Raw genomic sequence first — 14,434 nt, forward strand, 5'->3', positions numbered from 1 at the left:
ATCGTTCCACAGCACTCCAGCCTGGATAACAGAGCAAGGTTCTGTCTCAAAAGAAAAAAAAAATTAAATTTCTACATATCTTTTTTCTGAATCATTGGGAGAAAGGTTCAATCTTTTATTCCGCTTGTTCTCAAAGACTGGTGTGCATAAGAGTGACTTGGGATGTTGTTTGTTACTCTAGTTTTTCTAGCATAATCTACAAAATGAAGAATTTAACATCTTTAGTGGCATTTTTATATCCTAAAACAGCAGCTGCAAACTTGTCAAATTTTAAGGTATAGTGTTTTTCTAAGAGAAATGATGTTAAAAAAAATTTAAACTGAATAAAATTGAAAATAAAGCACTTAACTGTGCCAATGTTAGAAAAAATAAAGACTAATGTTAGAAACAGTAAATTGTTTAAAAAATAAAGTTGATTGGTTAAAAATGCATCATTCAGAAGTCTGTTTTATAACTGAACAGATTCTCTTTATGCTAAAATCATAATAAGAAGAACTGCTTACAGAGTCCACATCTTCTTGTATACTCTTAAATATCAATTCCAAAATGTACCAATCCTTCATAAGCTTTCCACAATTAAAAAATTATTTTCTTTTCTTTTAAAAGGAATGTTATGCTTAAGATTAGACATAAAAGCCAACTGCTCACCAAATGTATATGTAAAAAAGGAAATAAAAGCCAATTAACTGGCTGTCCCATGACAATTAATGAAGTCTCACCTGAGCAATTGATTCTTTTTCCAAATGAGCTCGAGATCCACATGCTATAGCCATTTGATTCTGAGGAAAAACGCAATGAGATAGTTTTTCAGTATTTAAATATCACTAATAAAAATATTTATTTTCAACGAGAATGTCTCATTTTTAGAAACTGATTTTTTTTAAAAATTGACATTATAAAATATTTTAAAAGTTTATTGAAGAGTTCAGAATATGTACAACTTTGAGAATCCTAATCATACTTACTAAGAGGTCATTAGATTTTGCTTAAATAGGGCTAAATATAAGGGGCATCCATTACGTTAAAATTCATAACTTTAAATGATATTTTCTGTGCAAAAATACTATTATTATTTGAGAGAAAATTAGTGGCATGAGAAAGAAAAGGGTTATTTGTAGATGACATAATCATATACCTTGAAAATCAAAGAACAGCAACTGAAAAAGTACATTAGAAACAGTAAAATAATTTTAAAAGATTAGTCAAAATGAATAGATATATAAAACTTTAGATGTCACATGTACAAACAGTAATCACAAGATGTAATAAAAGCATTTATAACGTCAATAAAAATAAAAAATCTAGAAATAAACTTTATAAGAAACATAGAACGTTTAAACAAGATCTAAATAAAGGAAACAAGTACATGCTAACAAAGAAAACAAGACTTAAATACACAGAGGTCTTGCCGTAATGGAGGAGACGATGTTAATAACAACATTAAAGTCAATGCTTCCTAAATTAATACCAATAAAAATACCAAAATGATCTTTCATTGAACTAGAAAAACTGATTTTAGAGTTCACATTAAAAAAAAAAAAAAGACCTTACTAGTACAGTGATAAGCAAAGAAAAACTTAAAAAAAAAATATTTAAAGATCTTTATTCTGAGCCAAATATGAGTGATGAAGACCTGAGGCACAGTATCAAGAGGTCCTCAGTACATTTGCCCACACACCATTTTCTGCAGTGTCTGTAACATTTTACGTTTCCATCAGCAATGCACAAGGGTTCCAATTTCTTCATATTCTTACTGATGATTATTTTCCAGTGTGTGTGTGTGTGTGTGTGTGTGTGTGTGTGTGTGTGTGTGTTTGTGTTTGTTTTGAGTTGGAGTCTTTGTTATCCAGTGGAGTGCAGTGGTGCAATCTTGGCTCACTGCAACCTCCACCTCCTGGGTTCAAGCAATTCTCCTGTCTCAGCCTCCTGAGTAGCTGGGATTACAGGTTCGTGCCACCATGCCCAGCTAATTTTTATATTTTTAGTACAGACAGGGTTTCACCATTTTGGCCAGGCTGGTCTTGAACTCCTGACCTCAAGTGATCTGCCTGCCTTGGCCTCCCAAAGTGCTGGGATTATAGGCATGAGCCACCATGCCTGATAAAAACTTTTTAAAAAGAGAAGCAAAAATAATCAAGAAAAGAGCCGGGAAAATTCAAGAGTAATAAAGAACTCATCACAAAAAAATTTAAAAATATATGATAAAGCTAAGGTACTGGAATGTGTACAGACAAATCCATGGACAGAATGGAAAGGCCAGAAACACACACACAAAGCCATATGAGTGCTCAGAATATGATCAAGATGACCTTTCAATCAGTGGGAAAAAGATGAACTGACAAATGGTGTGGGACATCTTGGTAGCCACTTGGAAACCAAATTAATTTGGACTTGAGCTTCTTAATTAAATACTGGGACATAGTCTAGACATATCAAAGATTTAAATGTAAAATATCAGAAATCATTTTTTAAATGATCTCAAGGAAGGCACGAGTACAGAAAACCAGATGGTGATCACTTTGATAATAAAATTTTAAAGAATTGCATGACAATTCTTTAAAAAAATCCAACCATATTCAAAATGAAAAGACAAAAAAACTGGGAGAAAATATTGGCACTTTATACTACAGACAAAAGGTTAATTTCCAAAATGCATAAAATGCATCTACTAATTATTTTTAAAAAGTACCCAAAAATACAGTTGGAAAAGAGGCAACACATTGCCAATCTTGTTGTTACACATAAAGCCCCCCACCGCCACCCCACCCAACCTGAGATTATTTTGAAACAAATTCAAGACATCACATGTTACAAATTCATATATAGTTCAATCTTAATACCACTATTATACCTAAAACATCAATAATTCCCTAATACCATCAGATACACAGTTTCCATATTTGCCCAATTATCTCTTAAATGTTTTTAGTTGGTTTGAATGAAGAGCCAAATGAAATATATATAAATCAATTGGTTCTTCTTTTATTTGTGGGCTCTCCCTGCCTCTTTAAACTTTTTTCGTGTAACTTGTTGAAGAAACTACATTGTTGTACAGGTTTTAGATGTTGCTGACTGTACACCCATGGTGACATTTAACATGTCCTGCTCTAACATTTAACGTGTTCCTCTAAACTGGTAGTTAGATTTAAAGACTTGATAAGATTCAGGTATGATTACCTTTCAATCATTTGTCATAATAGTGCTGCATGGTAGTTTGTTTGTGTGTGTGTGTCAACTGTAAGGGCTATACAATATTTTAATGTTCAGATTTACCATTACTTTGACTATTTGCCTATTCATTGTCCTTTCTAATTTCAGTTATAGAAAGGCAACTGAAAGAATATCTTTGAATATAAAACTCTATCTGTATTTTAGATTTCCTTCTTTGGAGAGAGTCACAGACTTAGAATACTAAGTTAAAAGTCTGAACATTTTTAATGCATGTGGGCCAAATTTTTCTTTAAGAGGTTCTTTACCTGTAACCTGAGTACTTGGGGAGGCCAAGGTGGGTGCATCGATTGAGACCAGAGTTCAAGACCAGCCTTGGTGACATAACAAAGCCCCATCTCTATTAAAAATACAAAAATTAGCCAGGCTGATGGCGCATGCCTGTAGTCCCAGCTACTCAGGAGGCTGAGGCAGGAGAATTGCTTAAACCCGGGAGGTAGAGGTAGCAGTGAGCTGAGATTGCACCACTGCACTCCAGCCTCAGTGACACAGCAAGACTCCATCTCAAAAAAAAAAAAAAAAAAAAAAAAAAGAAAAAGAAAACAAGAATTTTCTTAGCCAGGCACAGTGGCTTATGGCTACAATCCCAGCACTTTGGAAGGCCAGGGTGGGCAGATCACATGAGGTCAAAAGTTCAAGACTAGCCTGGCCAACATGGGAAAACCCCGTCTCTACCAAAAATACATAAATTAGCTGGCTGTGGTGGCGTGTGCCCATAGTCCCAGCTACTCAAGAGGCTGAGGCAGGAGAATCACTTGAACCCAGGAAGTGGAGGATGTGGTGAGCAGAGATCGCACCACTGCACTCCAGCCTGGGAAAGCGCAAGACTGTCTCGGGGGGAAAAAAAATTCTGTTATATGCTCTGCCTACTGTTTAGTAGTAAAATAATTTCTTCCCTTGTTTTTCTGGCAGAGGTGCTTTGTGCAGAAAGGGAGAGAAGAGTTTTCTTAGAGACGAAGCGTGTTAAAAGTTCAAATAGCATACAGCAAATCAGTTTTAACTTTAAATGCGAAAAGAGCAATAACCCTATGGAGTAATACATAAAAAAAAAATCCTTCTACATTTCAAAGATTCATGAATAAAGTTAAAATACCATGTAATTAAACTGAAAATAAATCACAACCCAAAAAACTTTCTTTTAAAAATCCCATTTTTATCTCAGCATAAGTCCCGAAGAGCTTTTAAGAGCTCTGTGTATCTGAAGAATTCTGATGTAAGAGCTGAATCCCTGATACCAATCTCACTATCAGGTGGAATTAATCTAAACGGTCTTTCAAAAAGTTAGCTGTTCTTCAGAAATGAAAGATATCTTTGTTTTAAAAACTGCCCTTGCTAGAAAATGTCTGTAGACAAGGAGTCTCTTTCTTTTAAACCTCTTTTGGAGTATAACTGAATTTCCCATGGTTTTTAAAAGTGAATATTTAAGTTACTATGACATTTGGCTTTTAAAAGGGGTAATTAAGTGAGGCAAATGTGGTGGTATGTGCCTGTATTCCTAGCTACTAGGGAGGCTGAGGTAAGAGGATCGCTTGACCCAGGAGTTTGAGACTGAGTCATGATGGCACCACTGCACCCTAGCCTGGGCAACAAAATCAGATCCCAACTCATTAAAAAAAAAATGGTACAGTGGCTCATCCCTGTAATATGCCTGTAATCCCAGCACTTTGGGAGGCCTTTGGGAGGCCGAGGCAGGCAGGAATCACTTGAGGCCAGGAGTTCAAGATCAGCCTGGTCAACATGGTGAAACTCTGTCTCTACTAAAAATAGAAAAAGCCATGCGTGGTGGCACATGCCTGTAATCCAGTTACTCAGGAGACTGAGACATAAGAATGGCTTGAACTTGGGAGCTGAGGTTATAGTGAGCAAAGATCATGCTACTGCACTCCAGCCTGGGCGACAGAGCGAGGCTGTCTCAAAAAAAACAAACAAGTGGTAGGAAGTATATTATCTTCTAGAAAGAAATACTTAATTGGAATCTTTCTCAGTACTCTTTTTTTTTTTGAGATGGAGTCTCACTCTGTCGCCCGGGCTGGGGTTCAGTGTCACAATCTTAGCTCACTGCAACCTCCAGCTCCCTGGTTCAAGCGATTTTCCTGTCTCAGCCTCCCAAATAGCTGGTATTACAGGCATGTGCCACCATGCCCTGCTAATTTTTATATTTTTAGTACAGACAGGGTTTTGACATTTTGGCCAGGCTGGTCTTGAATTCCTGACCTCAAGTGATCCACCCTCTTTGGTCTCCTGAAGTGTTGGGATTATAGGCATGAGCCACCGCACCTGGTCTGCAGTACTTCTTAAGTTAAATGTTTTCACACAATTTACTGAAGAAAAGAAACAGACTAGAAATATAACTAATTTACATTAACAATCATAAACAGTAACAGAATTGGATCTGATGAAAAAAATCAAGCACAAAGATGAATGTTTGCTGGGCACGGTGGCTCGCACCTATAATCCCAGCACTTTGGGAGGCTGAGGAGGAAGGATCACTTGAGGTCAGGAGTTCAAGACCAGTCTGGCCAACATGATGAAACCTCGTCTCTACTAAAAATATAAAAAAAAAAAGTTAGCCAGGTGTGGTGGCGGATGCCTGTAATCCCAGCTATTTGGGAGGCTAAGGCAGGAGAAACACAGGAACCCAGGAGGTGGAGTTTGCAGTGAGCTGAGATTGTGCCACTGCACTCCAGCCCAGGTGACAGAGCGAGACTCCATCTCAATAAAAAATAAAAGATATTAATTAGAGGTATTGGTTATTGAGTGCTGAACACACGCTAAACTTATTTATTTATTTATGAATGTTGATCTGCTGCTCAGGCTGGAGTGTGCAGTGGTGCGATCTTGGCTCACTGTAACCTCCACCTCTTGGGCTCAAGTGATTCTCCTGCCTTAGCCTTCCTAGTAGCTGGGATTATAGGCACGTGTCCCCACACCCGGCTAACTTGTTGTATTTTTAGTAGAGATGGGGTTTCACCATGTTGGCCAGGCTGGTCTCGAACTACCAACCTCAGGTGAACCCCCACCTCAGCCTCCCAAAGTGCTGAGATTACAGGGATGAGCCACTGTGCCTGGTTACATTTCCTTATTTTAATCACTACCTCAGAGTTATGAACGTGGGCTCCCATTATCCATATATCATAGAAGAGGTATGTGAAGGTGGATGGATTAATTTACCCAAAGTTACATGGATTTGAACCCAGGCCTATTTGGATTCTACATCCAAAGTTTCCACATACTGAAATGGAAACAGAAATTGGCACAGGTACTCCAAAAGAAAACTCTGGCTCCAAATGAGATACAGATATAGAAACCAAGTGGAATCAATTTAGAAATTAGTAAAATAAAAGTCAGATAGTAAAATTAATCACACTCACCCTATGGGCAGAAAGAGAAACTTGGTGTATGAAACAAACTACCAAGCTAAGAAAAAGTTGTATTTATTAAAAAAATTAAAGTTATTTTAAGAAAACCATTTCTTTCTCAAAATACAGGCTCACTGTTAAAAACAATTAAAGAAAAAAAATTCAGGCTGAGCAAGGTGGCTCATGCCTGTAATCCCTGCATTTTGGGAGGCCCAGGTGGGTGGATCACAAGGTCAGGAGTTCAAGACCAGCCTAACCAACATGGTGAAACTCTGTCTCTACTAAAAAAAATACAAAAATTAGCCAGGTGTGGTGGTGCTTGCCTGTAATCCCAAGTACTTGGGACGCTGAGGCAGGAGAATCGCTTGCCCAGGAGGCAGAGGTTGCAGTGATTGCACCATTGCACTCCAGCCTGGGTGACAGAGTGAGACTCTGTCTCAAAAAAAGAAAAAAAAAAGAAAAAACTTCAAAATATCCATAATCCCCCACCCAGAGACGACCGATATTATACTGTCATATTATTATACACAATACATAATGTGTTAACATTATTGCACAACTACCCATATATATCAAGATGTTAAACATTTCTCATTTAATTATGTATAATAAATAATCATCCCATACAATAAGGAATTTAACTAGTATAACTTACCATTGGACATTTTAAACTGTTTTCAATTTTTTCCTTTTTTTGAAAAAACAGCTATATTTACAAAACAAATAATCAAAAATCCTTGAAAACTTATTCCTTAAGATAAATTTCTCAAGCCTGTGTTAATGGATGTGAATAACTTAAAGCTCTTGATTCATATTTTCAACTTGTTCTATAAAGTATTGTATCAACTTGCTCAGACTGAGCACATAAATTTGGCAACATTCATTCTTTTTGCCCCTTCATATGAGGAAAGGTGAATTATTTTTTATTATGGTAACAAAAAGGCTCTACCGTAAGAAGCATTATTATGAAGGTGTTATGGTGAAAATGAATACTCACAATTTTACATGACACAAAAGAGCTTCTCAAGTTTTGATAGCAACTAAATTTGAAATAAAAATATATCTATAAAGCCTTTTAAAAAGCCAGTCTACTGAATATATTTAAACTGTAGCGATTCTTAAGGTTTCTCCAAACAGTCTTATTATGACAATTTTCTTTCTTTTTCTTTTACTGGAGACAAAATCCCACTCTGTTGCCCTGGTTGGAGTGCAGTTGTGTGATTACGGCTCACTGCAGCCTGTACCTCCCCAGGCTCAGGTGATCCGTTCACCATAGCCTCCTGAGTAGCTGGGACTAGGGTGCTTACCACCACTCCTGGCTAATTTTTGTATATTCTTTTGTAGAGATGGGGATTCACCATTTTGCCCAGGCTGGTCTCAAACTTCTGGGCTCAAGCTATCTACCCGCCTCAGCCTCCCAAAGTGCTGCAATTACAGGTCTGAGCCACTATGCCTGATCAATAGAATTTTCTTTAAAAAAAAACAAAAAAGAACTACATCAGAATGTGGATCATTGTTGAAGTTAGACAAAGGTTTATTATACTATTCACACTACTTTTGGTTATGTTAAAACTGACAGTAAAAAGTTTAAAAAAATATAAAAAGTATGTTAACATTTATCCGTATAGGATGGTTATACATGCTGAAATCTATTTAGAAATAAGAGCATGGCCCAAATAATTTCTCAAGATTTTTCCTTATTTACTAACAACTATTCCATAGAGAGTCTTTATGCTTTTATATCAGTATATTAAAAACCCCATTACATTGTTAGACTATAGATAGTCAGAGGAAATGCTCCATTAAAAAGTATTAACACAGGTTTTTTTCTGGGTGATAAGATACGGTTGGTTGTTTTCTTCTTTTGGGCTGTTTCTAATCTTTTTACAATGCCTTGGTGATGCTTTTATAATAAAAACAAAATCCCTACCATACATCTGATTGCTACATCCTTTCTCTCTTTACCACCGGCCACACTGGCAGCATTTTTTCAATCAGTTGACCATCTACTTCTTCAGTGTTTTCCTAAATTCCAGATGAGAAGTAATACAAAAGTGGCGTATTTTAGCATCTATTCCCCCTATGAGAACTTGCCTTTTTGGTATCATTTATGACTGTATTTTTAAATGTAACATGGCTTTCCCCTTAGAGACTGTATACAGTAGTATTCATTTGTTCCACAAATATTTACTGAGTCCTTACTATTTACAGTATTCTAGACATTGGAGATGCAGCGATAAGGACCCTCTTCTAGGGATGCTTATGTTCCACTGGGACGGATAATTAGTAGTTAACTTACACAATACATACCTAAACTTTGCCTTATCACTAGGCATGAACATTTTCACATGAACCAATCTCTACGCAACAGGAGAATATCTTTTCTAGAACCAAAATTTTAATCTTTTCGGATATAAATCATTCTAAAATCTTACACTTTCCTTTTTTTAAAAAAGTTTTTGAGACAGTCTTGCTCTGTTGCCCAGGCTGGAGTGCAGTGGTGTGATCTTGGTTCACCTCAACCTCTGCCTCCCGGGTTTAAGCGATTCTCATGCTTCAACTTCCTTAATAGCTGGGATTACAGACACGCACCACCACGGCCAGCTAGTTTTTGTGTTTCTTTTTAGTAAAGATGGTGTTTCACAATGTTGGCCAGACTGGCTCAAACTTCTTACCTCAAATGATCCGCCTACCTTGGCCTCCCAAAGTGCTGGGATTACAGGTGTGAGCCACCGTGCCTGGCCCTGTCTTTAAATTAAAAGCATTTTCTCATGACAATCATGGGGATACTAACTTTCTATAAATATTCTTGCGGTTAGCACAAGGGGTCAGTAAACTATGGCCTATGGGGTCAAACTCAGCCTGTTTTTGAATGGCCTTTTGCTAAGAAAGGGCTGGGCAGGGAGGAGGAAGAGGATTGCTTCAGAGACCACATGTGATTCACAAAGCCTGAAATATTTATTCTCTGGTCCTTCACAGGAAAAGTTTGCAGTTCTCTGTTCTACTTAACCGCTGGCATTAAATCCCGGGTTTGATAAGCAGCCCTGGTCCTGAGCCTTTCTTCAATGATTAACCGCTTTGAGATCTGCTAAGAGAGGCTCTCTGTAAGTTTTCTATACAGTCTACTTCTTTTTACATTTTCAAGACGGCCCTTTTATTTTTGCTGTCCTTTTACTTATTTGATTTCACAAAGATCTCAGTAAAATATATGTGTAATAACTGCTTGGTCTCTAAAACAAATGACTTTGGAGGCTGAGTTCTCTTTTGGAAGCCTGGTTTTCTACCCATATATTGAGAGAGTAAAACAAATATACCAGCTTCTTAGACTTGCTCACAGGGTACACAAAAAAAGGGAGAAAGGATTCCTTTAAGGAACCAAACCACACATGCACATACAAATCATTGGTATACAAAACCACAACTGGCCAAGGATTACTATATTAGAGATAAAAGAGCATTCAGTGTCATTAGTAAGCAACCTAGCAGTCCAGACTGAGTGGTGTGTGTGGTTAAGATCTGCTTCCTATGGTTCTTCTTAATGTAATTTTTCTCTGTATCTTTTTCATATCCATTAATTCTAGTCATATATGGGCTTAAAAAGCTAAAAACTAAACTTGTTAGAACTATTGTCTAAATCAGAATTTAAGGGCCAGGCACGGTGACTCAGCCTGTAATCCTAGCACTTTCGGGGGCCAAGGAAGGCTGACTGCTTGAGGTCAGGAGTTCAAGACCAGCCTGGGCAACATGGTAAAATCTCATCTGCTGAAAATACCAAACAATTAGCCAGGCATGGAGTTTTGCACATGTAGACCCAGCTACTCAGGAGGCTAAGGCACAAGATTTGCTTGAACCCCGGAAGTGGAGGTCTCAGTGAGCAAAGATCACATCACTGCACTCAAGCCTGGGTGACAGAGCAAGATCCTGTCTCAAAAAAATAAAATAAAAAAAAAAATAAAAAAAATTAAAAAAAGGCCAGAAGTGGTTGGTGGCTCACACCTATAATCCCAGCACTTTGGGAGGCCGAGGCAGGCGGATCATGAGGTCAAGAGATCGAGATCATCCTGGCCAACATGGTGAAACCCCGTCTCTACTAAAAATACAAAAAAATTAGCTGGGTGTAGTGGTGAGTGCCTATAGTCCCAGCTACTTGGGAGGCTGAGGCAGGAGAATTGCTTGAACCCGGGAGGCAGAGGTTGCAGTGAGCCGAGGTCGCGCCACTGCACTCCAGCCTGGCGCCTGGTGATGTAATGAGACTCTGTCTCAAAAAAAAAAAAAGAATTTAAAACCAAAGTCATAGCCTGAGAAATTACACTGTGATCATGAAATACAGACTTTTTAGCATTTATTTTGCCTGTTAGGGATTTCTGATTCAATTTAGAAAGTTAATCAACTGAACAAGTGATCATCACACACTTTGGGTTTTTGGTTTTTTTTGAAAAATTTATCTTTATTTTTTGAGACAGTCTCTATCTGTCACCCAGGCTGGAATGCAGTGGCACGATCCCAACTCACTGCAACTTCTGCCACCCAGTTTCCAGCAATTCTCATGCCTCAGTCTCCCGAGTAGCTGGAGTTACAGGAATGCACTACCATGCCTAGCAAATGTTTAGTAGAGATGGGATTTTGCTATGTTGGCCAGGCTGGTCTCATACTTCTGGCGTCAAGTGATCCTACCCCCTTGGCCTCCCAAAGTGCTGGGATTACAGGTGTGAGCCACTGAGCCTGGCCAGGATGTGCTGTGCTTAGAAAAATTACTAAAAAACAAGCATATTTTTAAAAAGATGTAGAATAATCACTGGTTAGGAAACTGAAAATCTTAAAAGTTTTACACATAAAAAAAATAAAATACAAGTAAAATACAAATAAAAATTTTGTCTAGGTGCGGTGGCTCAAGCCTGTAATCCCCACAATTTGGGAGGCCGAGGTGGGCAGATCACTTGAGGCCAGAAGTTTGAGGCCAGCCTGGCCAACACAGTGAAACCCCATCTCTATCAAAAAATACAAAAAATAACTGGGTGTGGTGGTGCACGCCTGTAATCCCAGCTACTTGGGAGGCTGAGGCAGAAGAATCCCTTAAGGTCAAGAGGCAGAGGGTGCAGTGAGCCAAGATCACGCCACTGTACTCCAACCTAGGCAACAGAGTGAGACACTGTCTCAAAAAATAAAACTTTTAATATGAAAATGTAAATGCCCTATTTTATTTGTATGTATTATACAAAGCTCTAAATTATGTACATGAAGTTTAAAACCTTACAAGAGCATTTATTTTCAGAAAAGAAACTGTAGGCAACTTTTCTAAGATGACCTTGTATAAGAATCATCAGACCAGAACATGTGACCTGGTTACTTCAAGAGAAAATACAATAAGTAGTAGCAAATTTCTTTTTGCTGTCATTAAAAAAAATCAGATAATAAAGAAAACATTAGAAATCACTATAAAACATACTGAAGAAATTACTTAAACGGTCAAAACAATATTGTAAAAGACATTTAAGCTAATGACTGCCACCTAGTGAGATAATCATGTAATTACAGGACTTGACTATGAAACCCGTGTTCCTGCTTCATTCTTTTCTGAACTATTTCAGTCATTATTTTTATTAGGGTTTAGGGAAATATATGCAAGGTATGCTTATCAAATTTGAGGCTTAATGAATTGAGAAGATAACAGCTATTGCCTTAGAGATAGAATAAGAACCTATACCTTTAGACATGGAAAATCTAACAAGTTGAAGTTGTTAAGAGATAACTAGCCACAATTCCACTCCTGAATACAAAGCAAAAAGAACAGAAAAAATTCACACCAGTATAGGGATGGAGAAACAAAGTTCAAAGGCAATGAATAGGAAAAGAGTTGGAAATACCTGTATGAAGTAACAGTGTAATGTGGGAACCAAATCCACACAGACACATCTTCAGTGGAAAATTACGATGGTTAAGAAAAAAATACGCTCTAAAAACTGCAAGAACTGACAGCCTAAAACAGAGAATATACATGGAGAACAGCTTTGACTCTCTGAGGGGCTGTCACAAAGAAGTGGAGTAGATCATTTTGTGTAGCTACAAAAGACAGAAACAATGGAAGGGGGTGATTAAAAGGAGACAGATTTGCATTTAGTGTCTAGAGGAACTTACAGCTAAGCTGAGACAGAATGAGCTGCGTAGGCATCATTAGAGCTATGCAGCAGAGGCTGAAAGATCATTATTAGGTAGTTGTAAAAACTTTCCAATATTGGATAAATGATTGAATTAGACTTAAGGGTCAACAAACTATACCCTGTAGCCCAAATCTGATCTGCTGCTTACTGGTGTAAATAATGAATGTATTTTATCTCTGTCTACTTTCATGCTACAACAGAGCTGAGTAGCTGCCGCAGAGACTGACTAGCTTTAAAGGTGAAAATATTTACTATATGGCCCTTTACAAAAAAGTTCTCTAACACCTGAATTACATAATTAAGGAGATTTCTTCTAATTTCTCTATGCATGTCAGCTTCAGAATGCAAGTTTTCTGAGAGCAATGACTGGCAGTTTATAAGCTTTGTCAGAATAATGATACTTTTCACTGGGTGAATCCAAAAACTATGGATTTTGTAACTTTAACCACCTATCATTTATTTGCCTCCTTTCTACCTCCTCCAAAAAGTATTATATGATGCATATTAATAAAACTTACTAAATTGAATTCAAATTAATTCAATTGAGTTGGGACATTTAAAAATAATTAGGGATACTTTAAGGTGCTATAAAACAAAGGCTATGAATTAATAGCTTAATGATAAGCATATATTTTAATACTTTAAAACTTACATTTATAGAAACAATGCAGTAAATGGGATTATGATTAGAAAAAAATATTGCATCAGAACTCCTATTGTTTTCAGAGTAGGATAAAGGAATTAGATTTCAAGAATAAAGTTCAGATATTTTTTCTGTTTCATCGTTTGGTTCACTCCCTAACATAAGCAAAATCATTTAATTTTTCTTTGCCTGACTGTTGAATGACAAAGTCAGCTGCTAAAAATCTGACACCCTCTGCCCTTCCTCCCACTCATGGCTCCCTGTAGAAAGATCCTCTGGGGAGAACAAGAAAGTCACACCAAGTAACTTTATGAATTAAATTTTCCTTTTAGCCGATCATGATTTACTAAGATGTGGGAAATGAAACACTTTTTTATTAAGAGTGAACTATAACATATCCAATAATAAATTCATATCACATTATAAGGCAGAGAACTTTTTGTGATGATGGAAATGCTATACAAGTTGGGCATGGCAGCTCACTTCTGTAGTACCAGCTACTCAGGAAGCTGAGGCAGAAGGATGGAGTTAGAGTCCAGTCAGGGCAACATAGTGAGACCCTATCTCCTTAAAACAAAACAAAACAAAACAAAGAAGGGGGGTAGCTTCTAGCCACAAGTCATGAAACTGAGGAACTAAATTTTCATTTAATTTAAATTTAAATAGACACATGTAGCTAGTGCTACTCTTCTGAACAGCACTGGTATGAATATCTTTACAGCTAATTCTCCTAAGAATTATATTATTCATTTAGAATCTTAAAAAAATGAAAAACACCTATAAAAAAACAAAAAACAATTAGAAATAAAGGAGATGGGGAATGGGTGACGGTGGGGGAGAAATACAATACTTAACAAAGAGTGGAATTAAATAAATATTTATGGAAAGATACACAGTGAGTTTTTCTGTAATCATTATTAAATTTGTTGGGGGGCTTATATGTTCACTGATTTTATGTTGTTTGGTTTGTTTTCTGCTATAATGAATAGGATCTTAAAAAATATGTAATAATACTCAGTTCTAAAATAAACTAGGTCTATTTCATT

The 14,434-nt window shown here is 37.0% G+C and overlaps 1 protein-coding gene across 3 annotated transcripts in view; it reads right to left on the reverse strand.

Moving 5' to 3' along the window:
- Window positions 1-14,434, reverse strand: part of ALG5 (ALG5 dolichyl-phosphate beta-glucosyltransferase) — a 49,256-nt gene that overhangs the window by 18,767 nt on the left and 16,055 nt on the right. For all 3 annotated transcript variants that reach the window (XM_008998144.5, XM_054256798.2, XM_002748972.7), the window contains one exon: window positions 720-779. In XM_008998144.5, coding sequence (XP_008996392.1) covers window positions 720-779 — 60 coding nt within the window. The remainder of the gene's footprint in view (window positions 1-719; window positions 780-14,434) is intronic.

The sequence above is a fragment of the Callithrix jacchus genome, chromosome 5, assembly GCF_049354715.1.
Source record: "Callithrix jacchus isolate 240 chromosome 5, calJac240_pri, whole genome shotgun sequence".
NCBI classification, from domain to species: Eukaryota; Metazoa; Chordata; class Mammalia; order Primates; family Cebidae; genus Callithrix; species Callithrix jacchus.